The 24343-nt window shown below is 36.8% G+C and overlaps 1 protein-coding gene across 1 annotated transcript in view; it reads left to right on the top strand.

The window, feature by feature from the left end:
• Positions 1–24343, top strand: part of LOC113233519 (ryanodine receptor) — a 275950-nt gene that overhangs the window by 55494 nt on the left and 196113 nt on the right. Inside the window, exon 2 of the mRNA XM_026468642.1 lies at positions 6388–6510. Within this exon, the coding sequence (XP_026324427.1) occupies positions 6454–6510 (57 nt within the window). The 5' untranslated portion in view covers positions 6388–6453. The remainder of the gene's footprint in view (positions 1–6387; positions 6511–24343) is intronic.

The following is a 24343-nucleotide window of genomic DNA, read 5'->3' as shown; positions in this document are numbered from 1 at the left end:
TGTAGGTAGACCCGGACATAAAAATACGTATAATATTGCGTTCCCCGCCACGTTAGTAATTTCGGAGTTTAATGTACATTTAAATTTAACACTTTCATGGGCAGTATTTAAATAATAGCGCACACAAAAATGTCAGTGTCGTAGTGCTTATATTGATTCAATATAAAATGTTTAATGTGTGAAAATCATAGATTTTCAGTATGACTTTGTTGATGTTTCCCTATTCTTTAACTACACAAGCCCATCTTGGAAATCGCACTGTAAAGCCCGTAGTTGGTTTTTTGAGATCCCCTTAACGAAACGGGGACCCCGTACTGTCCTATAAATATGGGATGGCTCTACTAAATACCAACTGGCCACTTTGGATTCAATAGACAAGCGTGCCAAGAGGGTTATAGATGGCTCGGAATTCATTAATGCTACATCGCCAACCTCATCGTCACTTTCCATCAGGTGAGACGGAGACCAAGTGCACTATTTTTATAAAAAATTTAAAAATTCATTTGTTTATTTGTAATACACAGGTTACAAAGTTGTCACAAGAATGAATTACCTACGTTAAAAGATAAATGGAACGATTTTCAGTGAAATTATACGTTAAATTAATAATAAAGTGTATTATATCTTTTAATAGTATTTTGACCGTGACGTAACGGGAGAGATTAATTAACGTAAACACTCTACATTAAACCAACAACCGTCCGCCTCGGTATAGTTCTAAGCGATAAAGAAAAACCAGGTCAACAGTTAATAAGAATAAACGATAATGTATGTATAGATTCATACGAGTAAATTACTCGAAAGGGATATATCAGAAATCTAGCAATAGCACACCCGTCGTCTCTGCCTACCCCAGTGGGAATGAGACCGTACACAAATATACAGATAATTTACCATGTCTACCTATTTGTGTATGGTTCAATCTTTTCTAACTACTTGGCGTAGTAATAACACTTCGTAGAGGATCTACGAGTCGTAGTTACGTAGCAAGGCGCTAATATTATAAATTATTAACGAGAATACGCGAGAATCGACACTGAAAAGAAAGTTCCTACGCCGAGATCGCTTGTGTATTGCAAAGCAAACTAGGCACTTTGAAAAGTTATTGTAAAATTATCTTTCATTTGTTTTTTTTTTACTAAACATCTTTTTTAGTCACTTGGTTGACGTTGCAATTGTTATGCTACTATATTGTGTGTAGACAATCGTTTTATTATAAGACTTTCAGTAAATTCTGATACTAAATTATTTGGGTAATAAATAATCCGAGATAATAAAAAATCCGAGAATATGAATATTGCTGTATTATTTATTAAGTTACTTACAAAAGACTTGTAGCGAATTAGTATGTAGCTTGATAATTTATTCCCATATTTATATTTCGTAGATTTTAATTTGAACAATCTCTTGATTGTTTGCTAATATGATTAATTTTGTTGGTATGTTCTGTGTTTTTTCACTGTGACTCATTTTACATTTAGTCTCAGTTCGTTGGAATTTCATTGGTTTTTCGGAACTTTTATTATTTCCCATTTTTTGTCAGGGATTTAAACAAAATTAATAATTGTTTTCATTAAAAAAATTGGGGTGCATCCAAAGCGAAATTCTGAATCTAACTGTGTAAATAACTTTTTTTTCATAACCAGAAGTTCATCCATTCTCATATTACCAAATTCAGTTATAAATGACTAACCCTTATGTTATTATGATAACCTCGTAAACCTCTCCCGGGAACGTCGATATAACAACTCTGCCAACTTTAGCGAAACTTTGCATTAACTATATGGTACAGTTGGAGGGGTGTCAGGATCGTAGCAAGTTGAAGGCTGTTTGTGTTTATTGTTTAGACCAAAGGTTTCGAAACTTTTATATCTTGTAGACCCATGCCTTTCTGTTATCGATTTTTTTTACAAATCTATTAACTTTCATAAGTTTAACTGTATTGTGGGAAACTTTTTAAATAAAACACATGTTAAGTTTTATACATTGATCCATCTGAATATCTTTCTTATTGTGTAATTATGTTATTTATAACGTGTGTTATAAGAAACTATTGTGCATTTATATAGGTAGCACTGTCTAATGTAAATTACTCCATCTATGGATAGTCAAAATTTTGGTCACAACCGCCTAAATGGGGTGGGTCCATGTGAATGGACCCCACTAACGTCTTATGTACCTCCAATTTTTTTCGCTGACATCGACTACTTATAGGCTGGAGTAGACCTCTGCAGTACATCTCCTTGTGAAGAGTTTGTCCAGGAAAGTACTGTCACTTTACAGCCAGACAGTAATGTGAGCATTACTACGTTCCGGTTTTGAAGAGTAAGCGTGCTGGTAAGGTACATAGGACTTGTCAAGTTATGTTTACTCTGAAACATAAGGGCGCAGTGGAAGTGCCCAAAAGTTCTGAGTGGCACTGGCACTGGAACTGGAACATAAAAAAGTCGACTAGTTGTTTAAAATGTGCCCCATCGTTTAATTTATCAAACTTAATACCACGACTTAAGGCTTCATTTTACTTAATTTTATAACAGCGAAAAAGGACCGACCTCGAGTCCCGTGTAATAATAACGGCGTCTTAACCGTTTTGAACACTTTATCATAAAACTTTATACTTTTAAACGGATATGAATTTAACCTTAATTATGTTTGTACAACTTCAAGGACAAAAAGCCGTGATAGCCTAGATTATCTACCGCTTTAGAGGGTTGTAGGTTCGAATTAGAGTGTACGAGTAACTGATGTGACCGTCAAGTTATATGTTGCAACTTGACCGCGCAAAAAAAAGTGCTCAATATGCTCTGTCAATTTTGGCCAAATATTAATGATAGTCACGCACGTTACACCTAGAAAACCACACTCTGTTTCTAAATTGAAACCATTGACTTACAAATAAATGGACGACGGGTCTAATACAAAAACCACGAAAAAAATGTCCCAAGTCAATCTATTTAAACGTAGTGACATGTAAAGGAATATGAAAAAGCTAAAACGTTATATTTAAATTGTAATGTCATCGCAGTACTGTCTAATTTTGCTTGCTTCGCTGTTAGTCGAACAAACGAAGACTAAAGCGTGAATGACGTTCTGTATACGATTTTAACGCCCTATAAGTTCGGACGCTTTTTAGCGCGGACCCGACGTCCATATTGTAAGTCAATGATTGAAACGTATATTTTAGGCCTAGGGTACAGAAAGTTTCTAAAACTACTTATATAAAATATATAATATAGCTGCCTCTGTGGCCGAACGGTTACCAGGCCGGACTGCCACGCAGAGGTCCCAGGTTCGATTCCCGGGCCGGGAGAAATATTTGTATGACCCACATTTGTTTCTCTCGTGAGTTTGGGTGTAATTTGTGGTTGTCTATATGTGTGTCCATGGCACCCGCGACACAGGGTTTCCCTAGTGCGGGGCTATGTTGAGTGTGTGTGTTGTTATTATTAAAATACTAATAATAAACACAACGTCATTTTCAATTTTATTAAAAGCTTTAATGATTGATTTGGGTATGCATAAGTTTTAAACAGTATTTTGATAGGTATTTCATATCGTTATGTAAATGTCATCGAGTATATAACCAGCAATAGAGACAAAATGCCATTTAATTTGTTTGAAAACTATTCTGCCAAATCATTAAGGTGACAACTGCGCTCCGATTGGCCAGGCCGAATTCGAAACAATTGCCGGAAGTCGTCAATTGTTTCACTTCAAAACGACCAGTTTAACTTGAGCTTTACCGATGAAATGTGATTCCATTTGTTTTGTAATTAGATGTTTTGCCGTTTTTCCCACACCACCGAATGGAACAGCCCCCATAATTAGAGGTATTATCTTTATTACAATAAATACAGAATAATTTTGGAATATACGGAGACGTACACAGGCCAGTTGTTGGCGCTGTACTATTCAGCTTTCTAATTTGTTATTTCATTGCAAACGAGAGTTGATATTGAAAAGTGATATAAGGCCCATTTGCCTGATGAGTGCCAGGGATGGAAGGCCCTCATTTCGTCTCTATTTCTGGTTATATACTCGGTGGTAATTGTATTCCAGTAATTACAATTATTTAATATGAAAATATTACGTCTTATTTGACCATTGTGGCAATAATTGCCCATTCTGATCGAGCATTTCTAGCATTTAATTTTGACGGTCACTTATAGCATTTCGACGGTCAATTTATATCTCTAATTCAAATCTTTGATGTTTTCGGAACTTATGCCCGAAATTTAATTTCAAATTTATAAGCCAGGAGATTTTTGGTGAAGAAAAACATAGTGAGAAAACCTGTAATCATGTGCAAAGCAATTTAACGATGTATAGGCTAACTGCTAGTTATTGATCCATGCTTTTATTAAATTCCGATGACACATAAGCGTTTTAGGCGCTGCGCAGATGGAGCAACTTTGATCATCGAGTTTCGGCAATTGGCAACCCGCAACTAGCTGTTTATAACGGTTTTTATATAATTTCAGGAAACCGCGCAGACTACAGTTCGACTGCAGTTTTCGATTGCCGAAATCCGTGATTTTCTTAGTTGCCGCAACTAGAAACTTGCAAATTTGTACTGGTTGTCTCCAGTTGCCAGTTTCCGCAACCGGCAACCGCAACTCGTGAAGCAACTTCACTCCTTCCCCGCCCACCGCAGCGTGAGTCTTGACCGTGAATTCCAAGAGTTTATTTAAAATTGCGGCAACCGGCAACTAGGCCTTTTAGTTGCTACAACCGGCAACCGTTAATAGAAACTTGTAAAAAGCTACCAGTTGCGTCAACTAAAGTTGCTCCATCTGCGGGACGCCTTAAAGTTAAGGTGCGGTATATGTGTGAAATTGCTGCAATCAAATAGGTCTAGAGACGCAGCTTCCCATTGTCTAGGTTTGTACAGTAGTCATTACTTTTACTCATAAAGAGAGTTTTGGTTGTATTCCGTCTATGAACGGAAACCACATGAATGTCAACTACATTTCCATATTAAACAATTCATAGTTTCTCATTCACGTTACGCTGTTTAATAGTAGGTACTAATTGTGTCGCGCGCTCCGCGGCATGAGATGCCACGAGCCGAAAAAGGGTCAAATATGCTAACCACAGCCTCCGCTTTGTTACTTTGTGCGGTGTCCTGGGACCGCCTGGCAGCTTCTTAAGGAAGAATAAGTTTAGCAGTGCAAAGATTAAACGGTGCCCCGGAATGTTGCCTGCGTTGAAGTTTTCTACCTATATAACATTAATTTCGACGACAGCGTAGAGTAACCGGTTATCTGCAAAATTACATTTTTACAGTAGAGCGTTTCGAAAGTAAAAACTTGACGTTTTCTGATATAACATACTGAATTGGCTAAAATTTTGACCTATGAGGTAATGTAAAAAGCTAATATCTGAAGGATATTCAGAATATAGGTAATGTTATTCTTTGACATGTATTTAAATGCATGCATTTAAAATTTGCAAAAGCAGCAAGCAAAGAACTCTATGCGGTCATATTTTTAATGACTGATTCTTTTTCTCTGAGACATAAAATAAATTAAATCAATGTATGTTTTAATCTGTTCTGAGCCAGTGTTTGTTTTGTATAAATTTGATAGTTTCATGTTGACCCTCAAAATTAAAACAAACGAGCATTAAAAACTTGAAACCATATTCAGAAACGCAAGCAAATTCACTTCCTCTTTTTCATATACTAACCTACTGAATGGAGGGATCAAATATTATTTTCGAATACTAAATGTTATTTTAAATGCTAGAAAGTAAAACCACGATTAAATTGTGTGAATAAAATCGAATCCCCGCAGCATGGTGTCCAAGATGCTGGCAGCGTTCCCCCTTTGTATGGCTATGTTAATGCGTTAGGCAAGGTAGCTTTTGGGTTTCCCAGACAGTCTATTAATTTTTTGAATAAAATTTTGTACAGATGAAGGGTCCCGGGAGCCCACGGGTTTCGACTCCAAAGACTGTAAATAGGTAGTCGGAGCCGAGAATCTGGTACTTATTACTTTTTATTCTTTCCGCCAACTGAATTGCGGAGCCAGCCCTCTTGCTGGTATGCTGGAAATGGGATGGGGCAAGTGTGTCGGCACGTGGCGTCACACATCAGTGCCCGTCCCATACTGCAAAGGATGAGAGTTATTACGTCTGGGCGTTTACCGTTTGTTAGCGACGCTTAGCTCGAGTATAGCGGGCACGTTAACCGTGGCTAAGGCCCGGCGGATGATGTGTCAATTATATAATTGAGAATCAAGTAGTCCCTTATTGTCTGGAGAAATTTTCTTTCAAAACACTCTACAGTAAGGTCGTGATATTTCAGATAACTTTTGAACTCTACTGTCATCGATTTTAATTTCTAAAATGATCCTTATAAGAAAAAAGTTTTTTCTCTTGTTGCAGCTATGCATTTCAAGACGAATGGTGATGAAGAAGTAAACTGATAGTTGAAGGTGACAAGAATCCAAGATGGCGGAAGCGGAGGGCGGAGCGAGCGAGCAGGATGATGTTTCATTCTTGCGTACGGTAAGTTACTTTTAATTTTTCATTGAGATGAAGCCTAATGCGGATTTACGTGACGTAGAATTCGTGATAAAAATGTCGTATTCATCACTAGTGTAGGGAAATAACAATGTGATATTGATTATTATTGAATATCATGATATTTTACGACCATGATTTTTTTTTTGTTAAATTACTGCACTCGTTTGTTACAAGTATTAATACACAGATCGAACACAAACGAAGTTCCTTCGGTCTGATCGGACTGGAACCTGCGTCTGAATGCCAAACCAAGGCTACCGGTCTACCAACTGAGCTACAGATCGTGTCTGTAGACCTTATGAAATTCTCTATTGATTTGTATTGCGTTTTTTCGGCTTCTATTGATAATAATAATAAACACGTTTATTTATCTCCACACATTAGTAAGTAAAAATAAAATATAAAGTTCTACACAGTGTTTAATAACAATAGTGGTGTGAGATAAAAAGGTCTGTAGCTCAACAAAATAGCCTAGTGTTTCACAACGCCGCTGATATTCTGCTACAGCCTACCATGTTCATAAAAAGAAGAAGAAGAACTAACACACACTATCATTCTAGTTCTAAGATTTTTTTGAAGATAAGATTTTTGAAGGGTAAAGTTGCTGGTGAAATTACAGGCACGTGGGGCTTGTCAACTTATGTCTCAGGGTCACAGGCGCAGTGACAATGTCCCTCAGATCTTTGCGATTTAAAGCTTTGCGTAACACTGCAACTGCTATGGACAGGCGTGTCGCTTACCATCAGGCGCACGGCTTGTTCGTCCTATCACTTGGTAACATAAAAAAAGTTCGAGTCTTGTGAGATCGAAGGAATTTTTCTTTGTGTTCGATCTTTGTATTAATAATAATAAGAATGTAGTCACAAAATATGTGATAATGATAACTTACCATCGATCAGATAAAATATTGGTCATCATACAGAATCTGGTACACTTGGCCAGGGATGAGAAAAATCAATGTGGTCTCAGAGATTATAGTAGCCTCAACAGAGGTGTCACAAATAGGGAATGCAATTCGGATAATCCGTAACTCAAAAAATCCGAATTTTCCGGGATTTTCACTAAATTTTAAAATCGAATCCGTTTTTTTTTTTAATTTTTATTTACGATTCCGCAAACAATATTTTGAAAGTTTGTGCCACTGAATCCTCAGCAGGTTAAATGATAAAGCAATTTTATGATGTTTTTTATTTCTAAACACGTACATACTGTTGATTATTTTTTTACGTTTTATTGACAGCTAGTGGTGTATTTGTTAAAGTTTTTTGTTCTTGTATTTTTTTTGTGTTATTGAATTTTGAAATAATTAGCGAAATCCGTCTTCGAAATCCAAATTTCAAATATGGTACGGATTTGCATTCCCTAGTCACATAAAAAAATATATTGCGCCAATGAAAACCAGAACAAATAAAGTCATAAAAATATAGTACACCAGAGGTGAGGCATAAGATAATGTAATTAAGTTATCGTAATAAAAATGAAAACGGCCATATATGTAAGTCAGAGAGCGTGAACAATTCACGTAAGCAGTAGCAAGTGGATCCCTAAGGACTGCTGGCAGGCAATAAAACCCAACATTAACAAACAGGGGCGGGTTTATTGTAGGTACCTTACTGTTAAAAATATGCATAACCGTATAAGTTAAAGTCTGTCTTTTTTTAAATACAGAGTAAAATTACATTTGCAGGGTTGCCAGTTTTTATAAAATTTTAAATAGTAATAGTAAATAGTGTGTAAAAAAGTGTGCCAATGAATAAATAAATAAATAACGCACACACTTATAGCCCCGCACTAGGGAAATCCTGTATCGCGGGTGCCATGGACACACGAATAGACAACCACAAATTACACCCAAACTCACGAGATAAATAAATGTAGGCCACATAAATATTTCTTCCGGCCCGGGAATCGAACCTGAGACCTCTGCGTGGCAGATTTGCATAGTAACCGTTCGGCTACTGAGGCAGATTGATTCAATTAAGAAGTGTGATTGATTCCATTTACCTAATATGCATTTGATAAGAGTCTTTTTTCATCCAATTTTGCGTATATGATAATATCGAGTTCTTAGGTTTTCGCGATTTCTATACATTGGATTATGAAACCATTTTTTCCGGATTTATATCCGGAAAAAATTTAATAGAGTATTTTTTCAAACAAACCAATATTTCGGGCTCTTGACAGATCCCATGGTCACGGCTGACTGCCAAATGCACGCAATATGATATCCGAATTTTTTTTTTCATTTTCAGTTATATAATCTTTTAACCGACTTCAAAAATAGGAGGATCTCAATTCGACTGCATTTTTTTTGTATATATGTTCGCGAAGAAAATGCTTCCACAGTATTAATTTTTGTTTGCGCTTCCATGTTTACCGTTTTAATTAAAATCTGTAATATTAATGACTATAATGTGCCAGACAACCACACCAATGGGTTGTTCTCTATGAGTACCAGAGCAACGGAATTCACTCTGGGGCACGTCTCGGTGCACCCAGACCAGAACCAATTCATTCACAGAAAAGTTCATTTCCCAAATCGGACCTTCCGAGAATTGATCCCGGGACCTCCTTATCCAGCACCCACAACGTAAACCGAAGAACCAACGAGGGTGTCAAAAAAAATTTAGAGGTGTAGAATTCAATAGTCTTAGTAAAAAATAGGCGAAATTGCACGTGTATGTACTTTGTGTCATTTGTAGCTTAAAAAATGTAGTTTCTAAAGCTCATTAACCTGATACACGGTTTTGTTGTGTAATAATATAAACATGGCATTAAATGAAATAGGACTCTAATTATAATTGTTTTATAAAAAAAACGACCTCAAAACCTCTTGGAATTACATTTATTTGCCAAGTTTTATTGAAATCGGTTACCGGAAAGTGCGCGAAACCGGATTCATCTCCTAGCTTGCCACCCTTAGGTGGAATATTTTCTTCAAATTTAAACGGGACCAATAATGTGATACTCTCTTTCCAACAAAAAAATAATCATCAAAATCGCATAACATACGAGTACGTACAATAATATTATAATTCGATTTGAGAACCTCCTCCTTTTTTTGAAGTCGGTTAATAATTATCTGAAAATGACTCTAATATAAAAGAAAAGATAAAAACAGTTGTAAAGAGAAGTGGGTCGACACTCAACGAGAGCACCTGTCAATAGGATCGATTGTCATTTGTTTCCTTCATCGTATCACATTTGCCGCTCGCGTAAAACAAGCACGTATAAAATCTCAATTGTATATATGTTTATGTACTACCCTATTCAAAATAATATTATATCTTCTTTAATATTCCAGCACAGTTGCTTTTCTGTGTACACCGTGCCCTTGTAACTTGCACCCTATATTTTTGTCACGTAATACACGCTGCACTGAAAAAATCTGACTCATCACGTCCCTCAAAGCATAGGGTTGTCACATTATTATTATAGTTGTATCTTTTTTTGATAAAAACAAAGCGACTGGACGAACGAGTCATGCGCCTGATGGTAAGCTACACGCCTGTCCATTTAAATCACAAAGATATGAGGGGCACTGCCACTGCGCCTGTCACCCTGAGATAGAAGTTGACAAGTCCCATGTGCTTGTAATTTCACCAGCACCCTTACCCTTTAATACCGTGACGCAGTGTGAGCATTACTGCTTGACGGCAGAAATAGGTAAGGTGCCAATACTTCCCTGGACGAACTCTTTCACAAGCAACTTTCCTGCTACTATAATCCACCAGCATACCGCAGGAACCGCTGAAACGCCGCGGCATCCGCCGACATGCCGCCCGTCGCTCGGATTTGAATCCCTTCTACTAGCGTCTTTTACTACGAGTTATGTGTTGTTGAAATGATGATCTGTTGTGTTTTAAAGTAAGAATCAAAACAACGCGCACACGCTCATACCACTAGGCGCACTAGTTCGTCGCGTCATTTGATGTTATAAAATAAAAGCGTTCGTGGTGTTGTAAAGGATAGCTCGCCAGCGCACACTGATGAGAGATATCCTCCCCCACGATCGACTCCCCGGCTGTCCGCACCGGTTTGCGATGACCCTAGAGTGACCACTGTATGAATAATAGTTTAGTTAGTTACTTGTTGAATTGGCTTGGCATACCTCAGCGGTGTACAATTTTCAAGGTGCGTATTGTAATACATTATTACGCGAGGGCACGCACTCTGATAAGGGAAATTGTTTGAGCTTTCACAATTTCGTTGAAAGAATTTCGTGTACAGTATATATGTAATTTATTATAAAGAATTTTAGGAGGGTATAAAACATTTCATTGTGGTGATAGTTATAGTGTGCTCTTAAACTAAACATTTCAAAATCCGACATATATGCTTGGTCGAGATCCCTACACTAAGGGTGAGGTCAGACGAGCGTATTCTTGTGAGTTTTGACGAGATTCAAAAAACGCGACATACAACTCACAAAATTACACTTATCGACCTCACCCTAACTGGGAAAAGCTGATAATATTTCAACGTGTGATGTTCATCAAACGTAGCTAAAAACCACCGATTATTCGCACTAGTTCTGTTGACAAAACTACTGGTATTTTTTCCCCACTTATTCTGTTAACAGAACCCAGTACTTCTTCTCAGCTTAGCTAAAACCCACCGATTATTCCCACTAGTTCTGTTGTATCACACGCAACCTTGGCGCCTTGACGACGAGTTACCAGCCCATTACACCAAGTACCAAGTAGTTGTGTTGTACTGTTCAATTGACAGAACTGTAACTGTACTGGTATTTTCTTCCCAGTAGTTCTGTCCAACTGATATGTTAGCATATCCTGGAAGACTCCATAGAATTTGTAAGTAGCCTGAAATTTCTTTAGTTTCATATAGAGTTTTCTCCAATTAAGCCAGCCTCCAAATAAAAAATGCGGCTCTGAGACCAGTCCATTCGTTTTGAGCTACGATGCTACAGACAAACACTCAGACAAAGGCTTCGCACTTATAACTCCCTTCTTTTTGCATCGGGGATTAATAAAGTCCTGGCTTTAAAACTTACTAGGGTAACAAACTTCTAGTGAGTTAAAATACCTATATTGACTGTGACATGGTCTGACTCAACCGGAACTTGGCAAGGCGAGCAGACAGTCGGCAATTATGACTCGATATATAATCTAAATAAAGTGTTTATTTATATCTCAACCACACACTTGTTACGCCAGTTGTTTAACGATGGAGCTGAGAAGAACTTTCGAAAGAACTTTTATTTTCATGTCATTTGCATATTGTATATGTCGGAGATAGAGTTATCACTTCAAATGTGATGGAACAGAATATGCTTTATCAAAAGGATAAATCTGAACTAATATTACGACGTGTAGTTTTCTAATTATTCGAGAAATCGAAAATGAATCATGCTAACTGTTTCAATCATAATGATATTTTTATTTACCGATGTCACATCATTTTACAGCTCAAAGTGGAAGAGGTCTCAAAGGGGCTGACGCTAGTGTCGTTTGTATGTGTTCTGTCAATCATTTGACGTGGTTCTATGGCATGATTGTCGTTGGCAGGTGGACATATGAAAATAAGGACACATTTATTTTACAGTGACTTCATTCCTTATTCTCATTGTGGAATAAATAAACGTGCGCGCATCGACAAAATGGGCTTTTTGTGTTAGTTACTCGGAGCACGTTACCGCTCTCTGTGTATTCGTGACATTATAATCTGCTCCTTCTTTTTTACTTTCAAACTAATTACTCTAAAAGGTGGATAAACGAATTAATTGCAATCCACAGTCAGTCTTGCAAAGTGGATCAACATGAGTACCACAGAACTGTGTCGCAACTTCTCGAACCCAATAATGATAGCGACCTCCGTAGAAGACGGCCCTCCAAGAAGAAGATTCTGTAAAAATGTTAATTTCTCCAGCATTATTTTTATAAAGTCATTATAATATTCATTTTATTTTTTTATGAAATTACTTCACTAGTTTGTTATAATTATTAATACAAAGATCGAACACATAGAAAAAATCCTTCGATCCCGCGGGATTCGAAACTAACTAACGAAATAATTGAATATCCTGTTCGTGAAACATCCTGACATTCAATAAACTTAATTGATATTTATTTAAAATGCTACAAATACATAAATATTTTTTGCCATTTTTTGTATTATTGCACCCAAGTAACTTTATTAATTAACTGTTATATTTATATATCGAAAGTACAAAAGATGGAGCAGATCAAAATGTCACGTGGTGAATACACAGAGAGCGGCAGCGTGTCTCAAGTGACTCACATAAAAAGTTAATTTTGTCGATGCGCGCACGTTTTTTACTTCGAAATGACAACCTCCGGTAGGAGACGACCCTACAAGAAAAGAATCGTTAAAAATGTTAGTTCCTAAACATTATTTTTACAAAGTCACGTCTTGAAGCCTGCCAACAGAACAAACCGGAAGCTGATTTATCTATTTGAGATTACGAATAGATTGAACTTTATTTAAGTAGGTTAGATGTTTGGCTGTGAGCCAGTGATTAGGTTTAAAGCCATTCGTTTGCATGCTCTAATGACGGTAGATATTTTTTTCTAAGTATTCGATCTTTGTATTAATAATTAAAACAGACTAGTGAAGTAATTTCACAAAAAAAATTAAATATCGTGATGGTGAAACACCCAGACATACAATAAATTTAACAATAGTTAATGCAATTTTTTTTTTTTTACAATGAATCACGAAAATACTGTGATGAACATTAAGCTGTTTAGGTTATTTCGAACTATGCTTGCAACCTTTAGGTACAACTAAAACAATAATGTAACAACCCTACGATCCGAGTGAAAAGTGAAACTCCTGTACGTATGAAAAGACATATCGATACCTCCAATGAACACTACACCCTTAATTTTTTGGTCTTCTTTGTTTATATTTTGTTTTTGTCTCTTTTTTTCACAAAATTCGTTTTATATTCTTTAGTTTTTCACAAAAAATAAAAGAATTCGAGAGGCATAATATTAGTAAATAAAATAGAAAAATTAATTTGGCGTAGTGGTCATTGGAGGTATCGATATATTTTCCTCCCTAATTGTTACGTTACTGGTTGGCGGCTGAAATAGGTAAGGTGGCAATACTTCCATGGACGAACTCTTTCACAAGGAGCTCTACTACTATTAAAATCATATAACTTACCATCTGACTTTATCTAGATGGTCATACCTATAGCTATCGCTATTTAAAACTATTTACTTAAAATTTAATATTGTTTTAATGTAGTTTTATTCTATGTCGGCAACATTTTCACTGTCTGTTTACTTGGTAACCAATCCAATGTCATCGACCTTGGCACAGTTCACCATAACGCTATGACACGACACGCAAAAGATGTTTAGTCTGTGGGTTAAATTCAGTTTTCAGCAGGTTATTGTTATAGTAGCGTACCGCAGTAGTCAGTACACAGCTTTTTTTACATGTAACCTTTTTATTAAATATTCTTTTCTGAAACACGCCCGGAAATGTTTGCATTACTTTCAAAAAAGAACCCAGAAAGGTAATTTATGGAGCGTGCAACTCTTTGCCGGCCTTGGCTGGTAAAACAAGTATGAAAATCCATTACTATCCGCTGCTATGAACTTATAACAGTTTTGTTTCCTAATTCTAAATTAAAAAGTGAAATAAATAAATTTAAAAAACGACAAAGATCTAAGTAGGAAACAGATTTAAAAAAAACTGTCATACATACTACTCCCTGGCATCGGTGCCCGTGATTGCGAGAATTTAAAGTATTGTATATGGTATTCCTTATTTTGCGTTTAATTATGGTGCAAGATATATGAAGAGTTGTACAAAAAAAGCCAGTAAAAGAAATGAAACAGAAAAGAAACTTTGTTGTCCTTTTTTGTTATTTCTGTTTTTTTTGTATTGTTTACATTTTCTTGGCTTCGAGTGAAAAGAGCGAAAATACAATAACTGAACTCCGCCTAACTTAAAACATAAAACAAAATTTGTCATGGAATATTAATTAATTATTTTTTACTTTTTCTATTACCTGTATATTCTCCTTTATTCTTTAGTTCGTTGCGTTGTTTGAGAAAAACACTCTATATACCTCGGCGGCGACGGGGATTGCCTGCCTCGTATAATACGAGGCTTCGCTACGCTCTGCTTTGTAACTCATACTCGACCGGCAATTCCTAACTTAATTATTTTTTCTATTTCAATTCTAAATGAACTTGTTTTTGGCGCATATTTGTGACATGTTATAGTTATTCTATTATTGGTTTCGGCTTGCAGTTATCTTTCTACTTTTGTAAATACCTAACATCGTGTAATAAATTCTGTGAGTAGATTTCGCCTGTCTTGCTCATTTTGAAACCTGATTCAGAAAATCTGTTACATGCTACCAACCAACAAATATTTGAAACAATCCTATTTGATAGTGCTACCTCCAACAAATAACCATACCGACTTTCTCATTTATTTCGTAAAATGAATCGATTGTAGCTATAAATTTGAATTTACGATAAAGCTAATAGCAGTTTTTAATGACCTCCGTTGTCGAGTGGTTTTGGCACACCGGTTTTCATGGTGTAGTCATCTCTGAAGTTCCGGGTTCGATCACCGGCCGTTCAATGTAGAAAACTAACTTTTCTATATTGTCTCGGGGTCTGGATGTTTGTGGTACCGTCGTTGTTTCCGATTTCATAACACAAATGCGTTGGTTACTTACTTTGGGATCAGAGCAACGTATTTGAAGTTATCTAATATTTATTTATTTATAGCAGTAGAGCTCTTTGTAACAGAGTTCGTCCAGGGAACTGCTGCCACCGTACCTATTTCTACCACCAAGCAGTAATGTGAGCATTATTGCGTTCTGGTATTGAAGGGTCAAGGATGCTGGTGAAATTACAGGCACATGGGACTTGTCAACTTATGTCTTAGGGTGACGGGCGCATTGGTAGAGCCCCATAGGTCTTTTCAATTACCAAGATATTTATCGGTATCGGTTTTCGCTTAACGTACCGCTTATGTGGTTTTACAGGATGTCTAAGTAAGCAACAAGTATTACATGGTTGCAGTAAGGTCTTGGAAGAGTTCGTTCAGGGAAGTATGTCACCATTCCAATTTGACTTCCGGTTTTGAAGATTATGGGTACTGGTAGGAACTACAGGCACATGGGACATGACAACTTTATGTGACATTCAGAACTCTAAGTGGCACTGCAACTGTTATGGATAGGCGTGTCGCTTACCACCAGGCGCACGACTAAGCGCCCAATTACACGAGGCGAAAGATCTCGCGCGGCCACCGCGCGGCGACCGCCAGTTACCTACCACGCCTTCATGTACATTAATGACGAATCTGAATTCTATTTACTAGGCTACAACATTTAAATTCCTCGCCGGCCTCGCGGCCGCCGCGTATTCCAAATTCAGGCCGGCCTCGCTCTCGTACCCGAGACGCTCATTTAAGTTAAAACGTAAATGCTAAACAAATAGAGCGTATTTTGCCGTGACAGTTAGACACACGCGGTTCAACAATGGTATAAAAACACAGGTACAATACTATAAAACACTCCCTAACTTACATACGGATATGCTTATAGATGAATATAAAGTAGACACTTACCCCAAAAGGGCCTGTATTCCTATATATATATATATTGCTGCTTTATAAGCAATTAGGTTTACATGATTGAAGGACGTGTCTTATCTCTTCGAGAAAAATTCTCGAAGAGTGACGACGCAACTATGAGCGAAGTAATTATGACGAAGAAAAAGAATTATAGAACGATTCAAAATTTCAAAAGTAAGTTGCCAGGAACCAGAGAAAAGGGCGATAAAAAGGTGGGATGACGACGAAAGAGGTTGCATAGTCACAAACATAATCTAAGTAGTCATTGACTTACAAATGTAAGTAGTGCAAGTTTTTTTCGTCGTTTCATGTATGAGATTTAACGGTTGAGGAGTCTTTTGCTTTACCAAAAAAAATTTGTTTTTATTGAAGTAGGTTAGTTAGTTAGGTTTTCGCGATTGTTACACATAGGAAATTAAACTATTTTTCCGGATTTAAATCGCATATATTTGTTTTTTCAAACAAACCAACTGTGACTATGGGACCTGTAAGGGGCCCGAAACGTTGGTTTGTTTGAAAAAACAAATATACTCGGTTTAAATCCGGAAAAATTGTTTCATTTCCAGTATGCATGTCATTAAAACATACAGGGTTATACTGTAAAGTACAAAAAACCTCGCAGAACTATATTACTAACATAATAAACGACATCTTTTGTTCCATGCCTTTTTACAAAACGTAATAACTTGACCAAAAGTAAATCTTTGACACTTTTTCGATCTGTATTTTGTAGTAAATTCAAACGTTCAAGCATCCTCCCCGACGAACCCACCCCCGTTTCTGAGTTTAGCATCGGACTGGTATTTTCTAGCTTTGTTATCGCTTTCTTTTGCTACCGCACAGAGTTATCATCGTTTACAGCGAACTATTTAAATATTTCTATTTTTATACGTAAGTAAAATGTGATGGATTTTCTATTTTTTTATAATATCAAATGACGGGACGAACAAGTCGTGCTCCTGATGGTAAGCTTACAGTGTGACTCAGAGCTTTAAATTGCAAAGATCTGAGGGGCACTACCACTGCGCCCGTCACCCTGAGACATAAGTTGACAAGTCCCATGTGCCTGCAATTTCACCTGCACCCTTACCCTTCAAAACCGAGACATAGCAAAGCTGACTTTACTGCTTGGCGCCAGAAATAGGGAAGGTGACAGTACTACCCTGGAAGAACTCTTTTACAACGAGCTCTACCGCTACTAAATTATTAATTATTAAGAGTCATGGAACAAAAGTTGTCCTATATATGATGGACAAGTTAAAACATGTAATTTAATGACGTAAAATCTACAGCATAGTTTCCCAAAGTGGTATCTACCGCCCCCCAAAGTGGGCGCTGAAAATTAAAAAGAAGGCGCCGCCCTCATATGCCCCACGGCGCAGCGTTGATGCTGTCCAGGAGGCGCTACCGCATTTGAAAAAAAAAACAAATATATAATTTTGTTTCCTTGTGATTTTTTGTGTTAAGTTAATACAAGAAATACATGTTTTCAATTATTTTTTGTGGTGTGATGTTGAAATTTTTCACTTATTACCCGTGGACCACCTGACTGGTTCACCTGTGTGAACCACGGGCAATTATTTTTTCCCGTGGGTCACCTATGTCCACCTGGATGGACCATGGGCAGTTATTTCTTGCCGTGGTTCACCTAGGGACTTTTCTTTTCTCGTGAATCACCTTATTATTAAAATCCCTTCAACATTTCAATTGCATTTTATCTTGCTTTAGTGGCGATGAGCCAAAAAATTTGAGACCCTATGCTCTGCAGCTTTCCAATGAGTCGATATTCACCAGTACTCTTGTACATAGCTTCTATAGGGTAAACAAACGCAAAATATCTGTGCTATTTCCCCATAGAATAACAACATAACTCATCCAAGCATGAGCATGAGCATAGTAAGCAGGTGTTGCTGTAATTATGTAAAACCTAGTAAAGGTATACAAGAACAGCACAACACAATATAAAAGAAACTCTCATCCGGAGAGGTTTGCTTGTCGAATAGCTCTAGCTGTTGTAAATTAATATTTATATTTCACTGTCGACTACGATTGAGATATTGCCGCTCTTGGACGATTCAGAACTCTTCGATATTTTAACCGAATCGTTCAATTGGATATCGTTCTCGAATCGATGGGCGCTTTCCGAGCCGTTCAGAACGTTCGAGTTATACGTTCGATTCAAATTCGGATACGATATCGTTAACCAACAGCGTTTACGGAGTTAGTCGGTGAAATAGATTACAAGATAAATGAAAATCCGTTTATATACATTTTTAAGACTTTAAAGGCCTAAAATATAGGAATGCATTAGTCTTGCATTAAAATAAATTAATAAAATTAAACAAAATCCAGACATTGTTTAAAAAAATATAATAATAGTTTTCACATTACATTCTTGCTTTGTAAACAATAGGACGTTAGGTAACTTTTATTCGATAACTGTGTTCTTGAGTAACGTTTGTAGCCTTTGCCGGTCGAGAAGTTCGCGTAATAAGTTCGGTTTCGAATACGACAGTTTGACGTTCGATTCGGGTGTTGTGAATAAAATGAAAAGAAGTCGAACGATATCAAATCGAATCGTTCGACAATTGAGTTATCGTAAGGTTCTGAATCGACCCCCTGCAGGAGAAGGCAGCTTGTTCTATTTTTCACGGGACATATATATAAAGCAGTAATAAAACTGAATTCATTTAAATTCATAAAGGCCCTAAATTTGTCCATATTTGAAAAGAAATCAGTGGGACATCGAAGTCGTTTGATAAATTAAAATTAAGATTTGAATGATTTTTTATCTATTTCGGTAACGGCTAATGACACGATTGGTGTATAATAAGACAAGTCCATGCCTACACGTCGTTCGGAGCGTAGGGTTAGCACATTGTTATTGTAGTTATACTTTCGGACTGTAAACATAATTTGAAAAAAAAAAGAAGTTTAGATTTATTTTATTGATTCATTTAATGCGCCAGACAACCACACTGATTGCCTGGTTTAAACTAGGGAATTATCTGTACTATGAGCACCAACGAAATCCACTCTAGGGCACTTCTTAAAACACCCAGACTATAACCAATATAGAAAAGGTCGTTTCCCTATTTGGTCCTACCGGAAATCGAACCTGGGACCTCTTCATCCCGCGTCCACAGTAAACCATTAGGCTACTGAGGTCGTCAAAGCACAGTATTGTCATGCTATATTCAAGTAATCTTTATTAAATGCAGTAAGTACTTATTTTATACCAGGTTCGCGGATTGATGATATTATAATGGTAGTATAATTATAAAATAGAAATTATGGCACTGTTGTTCAATCAACCACAAACACAACGATAAATACCGTGAACAAAAAAACCGTGAACAAAAAAGTGACGTGTAGTAAGTTCTTATTGGGGTGACAGAGGGAAACCAGGTTTTTCCAATATGGGGGTTTTATTTCACAACATATATAGTATGTATACAACGTCGGTGGTACAGTGGGAAAGGACTCCCCCTAATCGGCACGTAGTCGAGGACCCGTACACACGTTCCAATTAGGAAGCGGCTCGGGGTGCAACAACTACGTGTGGCGTTCTAAAGCGCAGTTACAATAAGAAAGCAGCGCTAGAAGCGTAGTACAGTGCAGTAGGTTCAACAGTAACGATCTAAAGCGGAGTTCCAAACAAGGAAGCAGAGCTAGATGCGTAGTAAGTTGGATTCCAATCATGTTTTTTTTTTGAAGGTTATTTTGCAGTTGGCCGCTGATGGCCTTGACTGCGCCAACGGAGAAAAGGGCGAGCTGAAGGCTCATAACCCCTAAAATCCATTCATGTTGGTACTTTGGGACTACGAGTAGAAAAAAATCCAAGTCCCGCGCTTTTCTTTCCAAATGTGTTTAAACTTAGGGACTTTATAAAATTAATTAAATTCTGTTTTCCACCGCATGCTTGGTCAGCTTTAATTACTTTTCAGGGTTCAGCTTTTAGTTTGAATACTTTGCACAATATTTTCTTTAGGATAATGCATATAGACGGTGTCTTTGGTTTTTTTTTTCTATATAATACCAATATATCTCTAAACTTGACGACCACGATGTCTCAACGATTTATACTGTAGGCGCTGAATGACGAGGCCCCGGGTACGATTCCGGTAGGATCAATTTGGAAAATGAACTTTTCTAAATTGATTCTGGTGTAGAAGTCCCCAGTTTGGATCCAAGTGATTGGCATGGTTATATGGTATATTGTTTTCAAATTTAATAAAATGTTTTTTGATACACAATTAATAAAAATGACTAATTTTTTAAATGCTGATAGATTTAGTTTCTTATAAGGATGATTACATTGTATCGGAAGGAAAGATCGGGACAGTAGAAGTTGGTCAAATTTAATTGTTATCCATTTTGTATGAAAAAAACGTTTTATTAAATTTCACCTACTTCTGCTGGTCCGATTTTTTCTTCCAATACAATAAAATGATCCTTACATAAAACTTATTGTATCAGCATTAAACAAAACGTTGTCAATTTTATTCATTGTGTACGAAAAAACGTTTTATTAAATTTGATCAACTTCTGCTGTCCCGATTTTTTTGACCCATACAATGAAATGATTAATATGTGAAACTGAGTCGATCAGCACTACAAAAAATATTATTCAATTTTATTCGTTTTTGTGGACAATTCATGCACAAAAATAGACTTAATAGTTCACAGTCCTAACAGATTTCCTGTATCTCCTATAGTTTCGGAATTCCTCGTACTGTCCCAGTTAAAAAAAAAAACACACTGTGTAGCACTAAATTTTAATGCAATATTTTCATTATAATTTACAGAGAACCTTCACGTGATCATAGGAATAATATTGTAATATTGTACGGGTCTGAGTAACTTCACATAATTATGTACATTTTGATAACATTAGGAATTTCCTCCGGCTTAACATTTTAATCAGTATAACAACATAACATAAATTCTAATTTTAATTTACATTCAACCCTATCATAGACTTCAAAGTTATAATTAAAAAATACCTTTCTTCTAAATGAAATTGTCGATTCTTAACAAAGACCGCGCTTAATGAAAAGCGGCACTGAATGGACCGGTAATTGGACTTGGGAACCAATTTTGTTGACAGGGCTGCCCATTACTAATAATATATTTTTTACTATTTTTAATATTGTAGTGTGTAATATAAATAATTAGATAGCGTAAGCATTTCGTACTTAGATATATGCCGACGCTCATCGATTGATGACGCACTCGTTTGTGTACTCTTGTAACATGTAGTTTTTATAATAAACATTATAATGAAGTGAGTGAAACAAAAAATCTTGAGTGAGTTCACGGCATGTGAAAGTGACGTAGTACACACTTCTTGCTTTATTAAAATGTTATAACACGGGAAAAATGCTGATAAAAGGAACCTAAATTAATAATGTAAGCATTACTGCATTCCGGTTTTGAAGGGTTAAGGGTGGTGGTGAAGTTACGGTCACATGGGACTTGTTAACTTTATGTCTCAGAGTTAAGGGCGCGGTGGTCGTGCCTCTCACATCTTTGTTAACTGTTATGAATAGTGTCGCTTACCACCACGGTTCACGATTAGTTTATCCCGTCACTTGATATAATAAAAACAACCGTTATCTGAAATATAAATTTTAAGGCTTTCATTTTCGCTAAATGATTATCACGGTATGGATTTTATTATTAAGATTTTTTTGTGAAATTACTCCACTAGTTTTGTTATTATTAAAGGTCGAACACATAGAAAAATTTCTTCGATACTCCGGTGGGACTTTGAAGCCTTGACCAAGCTGCAATGTAGCATTGCTCTTACCAACCGTGCCACAGATCAAGTTACCAAGCTGTCGAAATTCTACTACGTGTTTTTGTTATAAACGTTTGTACTGGTTTTCGCCGCTAGTGACATCTAGTGAGAGATTTTTGAAAACGAATGCCGAAAGTCAGAACATAGATCTATAACAAAACGGAGAATTTCGACAGCGCGGTAATTTGATCTGTGGCTCAGTTGGTAAAAGCTATGCTGCGGTGCAGCATGGTCGTGGGTTCAAGTCCCACCGTGTCGAATAATTTTTTCTATGTGTTCGATCTTTGTATTAATAATTATAACGGTATGATTTTTTTTGTTTTCCCGATGCTTCAGTTTCACGTGAGGATACAATGAGTGTAGTTTGTCGGAAGAAAGTAAGTGACAATGGTAACGCTATAAGTAACCGAGATGAAGGTAGTCGTCGACAGCGAACGAGAGTAGACAGATATATCTGCTCTTAAAGCTGTCATCTCCCGCTGTCCAGTCAACCTGTGACTGCGGAGCGTGTAAACGTTCTTACCATCGAGTATATAACCAGAAATAGAGACGAAATAAGGACCACCCATCCCTGGCAACTCATCTGGTAAATGGGCCTCATATCACTTTTAAATGTCAACTCTAGTTTGCACTGAAATCACAAATTAGAAAGCTGAAATAGTACAACGCCAACAACTAACCTGTGTGTACGTCTATTCCAAACATATTCTGTGTTTATTGTAATAAAGATAACATCTCAAACTATTGGGGGCTGTTCCATTCGGTGGTGGAAAACATCTAATTACAAAACAAACGGAATCACATTTTATCGGTAATTAAATATTAAATATGTAATTTTTTCAATTTTGGTCCATTATAGCAAAGCTAAACTGGTCTGGAATTCGGGCTGGGTAATCGGAGCGCAGTTGTCACCGTAATATTTCGGCAGAATAGTTTTCAAACAAATGAAAAGGCATTTCGTCTTTATCTGGTTATATCCTGGATGGTTCCGACATACCGTAGTAAGAACCCTTATTTAATGATAACCGTTATCTGTAAGACTATCTGGCATAGTTTTCTTATACACCCCCCGGCTTATCCCTCCCGGCGCGTCGCCCCGTTTCTTGAATGAAATGACGGATGTCAGGCGTTGGTGCACCTCAGATCTTTGCGATTTAAACCTTATGAGTGGCAATGCGACTGTTATGGTTAGGTGTGTCGCTTACTACCAGGCGTACGACTTATTTGTTCAGTCGCTTGATATCATTAAAAAATGTTAAGGTGGCCGTACTTTCCTGTTTTATAGACTGAGAGACTATAGTGCTAAATTCCTTGGATGAGGGAGAACCTTAACTCATAGTTAAGGCTTCAAGTCCCTCTTCCCTCGGTGTCCCTCTTCCCTTGGTGTTCTAGTTACCCCGCCTGGGGGTCGATTCAGAATCTTACAAGAACTCAATTGTCGACCGATTTATTTTCATTTTTATTCACAACACCCGAATCGAACGTCAAACTGTCGTATTCGAAATCAAACCGAAATGACGTCACACCCGTACGATTAATCGCACTTCTCGACCGACAAAGGCTACAAACGTTATTCAAAACACAGTTATCGAATGAAAGTTACCGAACGTCCTATTGTTTACAAAGCAAGAATGTAATATGAAAATAACTTATTAATTTAAAGAAGGTCTGGATTTTGTTAAGTTTTATTAATTTATTTTAATGCAAGACTAATGCATTTCCATATGTTTAGCCTTTAAAGTCTCAAAAATGTATATAAAAGGATTTTCATTAATTAAATTTTTATTGAATTGATATTCAATTATTTTTTGTGAAATTACTCCACTAGTTTGTTATAATTATTAATACAAAGATCGAATACTCAGAAAAAACACTCAGAAAAAACTCCTTCGATCCGGTCGGATTCGAACCGACGTCTTCTTGCATACCGTGCCAGACGCTATACCAACTAAGCAACGGAACGAACCAACGGACCTCACGAATTTTTCTACGTGCTTGCGTCGTGTCTTTGTACTTCGTCTTTCAACGGAACGGAGGATTTTCATTATTCTTATAATCTATTTCACTGACTAACTCCGTAAACGCTGTTGGATAACGATATCGTATCCTAATCCTAATCAAATGTTTAACTCGGAATTTTCTGAATTGCTCGGAAAGCGCACTTCGATTCGAGAACAACATCCAATCGAACGATTCGGTTAAAATATCGAAGAGTCCTAAATCGGGGTCCTGACCATACTAGTCAACCCTAAAGAAATAAGCAGTTATCTTTTTCAAACACAAACGAGAAGCAAGCTATTGAAATCCAGTAAACACGATGGCCATTAGTCCCTAATCTTTCTTTTGTTAGTTTCAATGGAATAATTGAGTACAGAATTTAACATATATAACTCCCATACATTAATTTTTCTTTTTTAT

This window comes from Hyposmocoma kahamanoa, unplaced genomic scaffold (genome assembly GCF_003589595.1).
Source record: "Hyposmocoma kahamanoa isolate Upper Pololo Valley unplaced genomic scaffold, ASM358959v1 79, whole genome shotgun sequence".
NCBI lineage: Eukaryota > Metazoa > Arthropoda > Insecta > Lepidoptera > Cosmopterigidae > Hyposmocoma > Hyposmocoma kahamanoa.
This window is presented reverse-complemented; position numbering and strand designations above follow the sequence as displayed.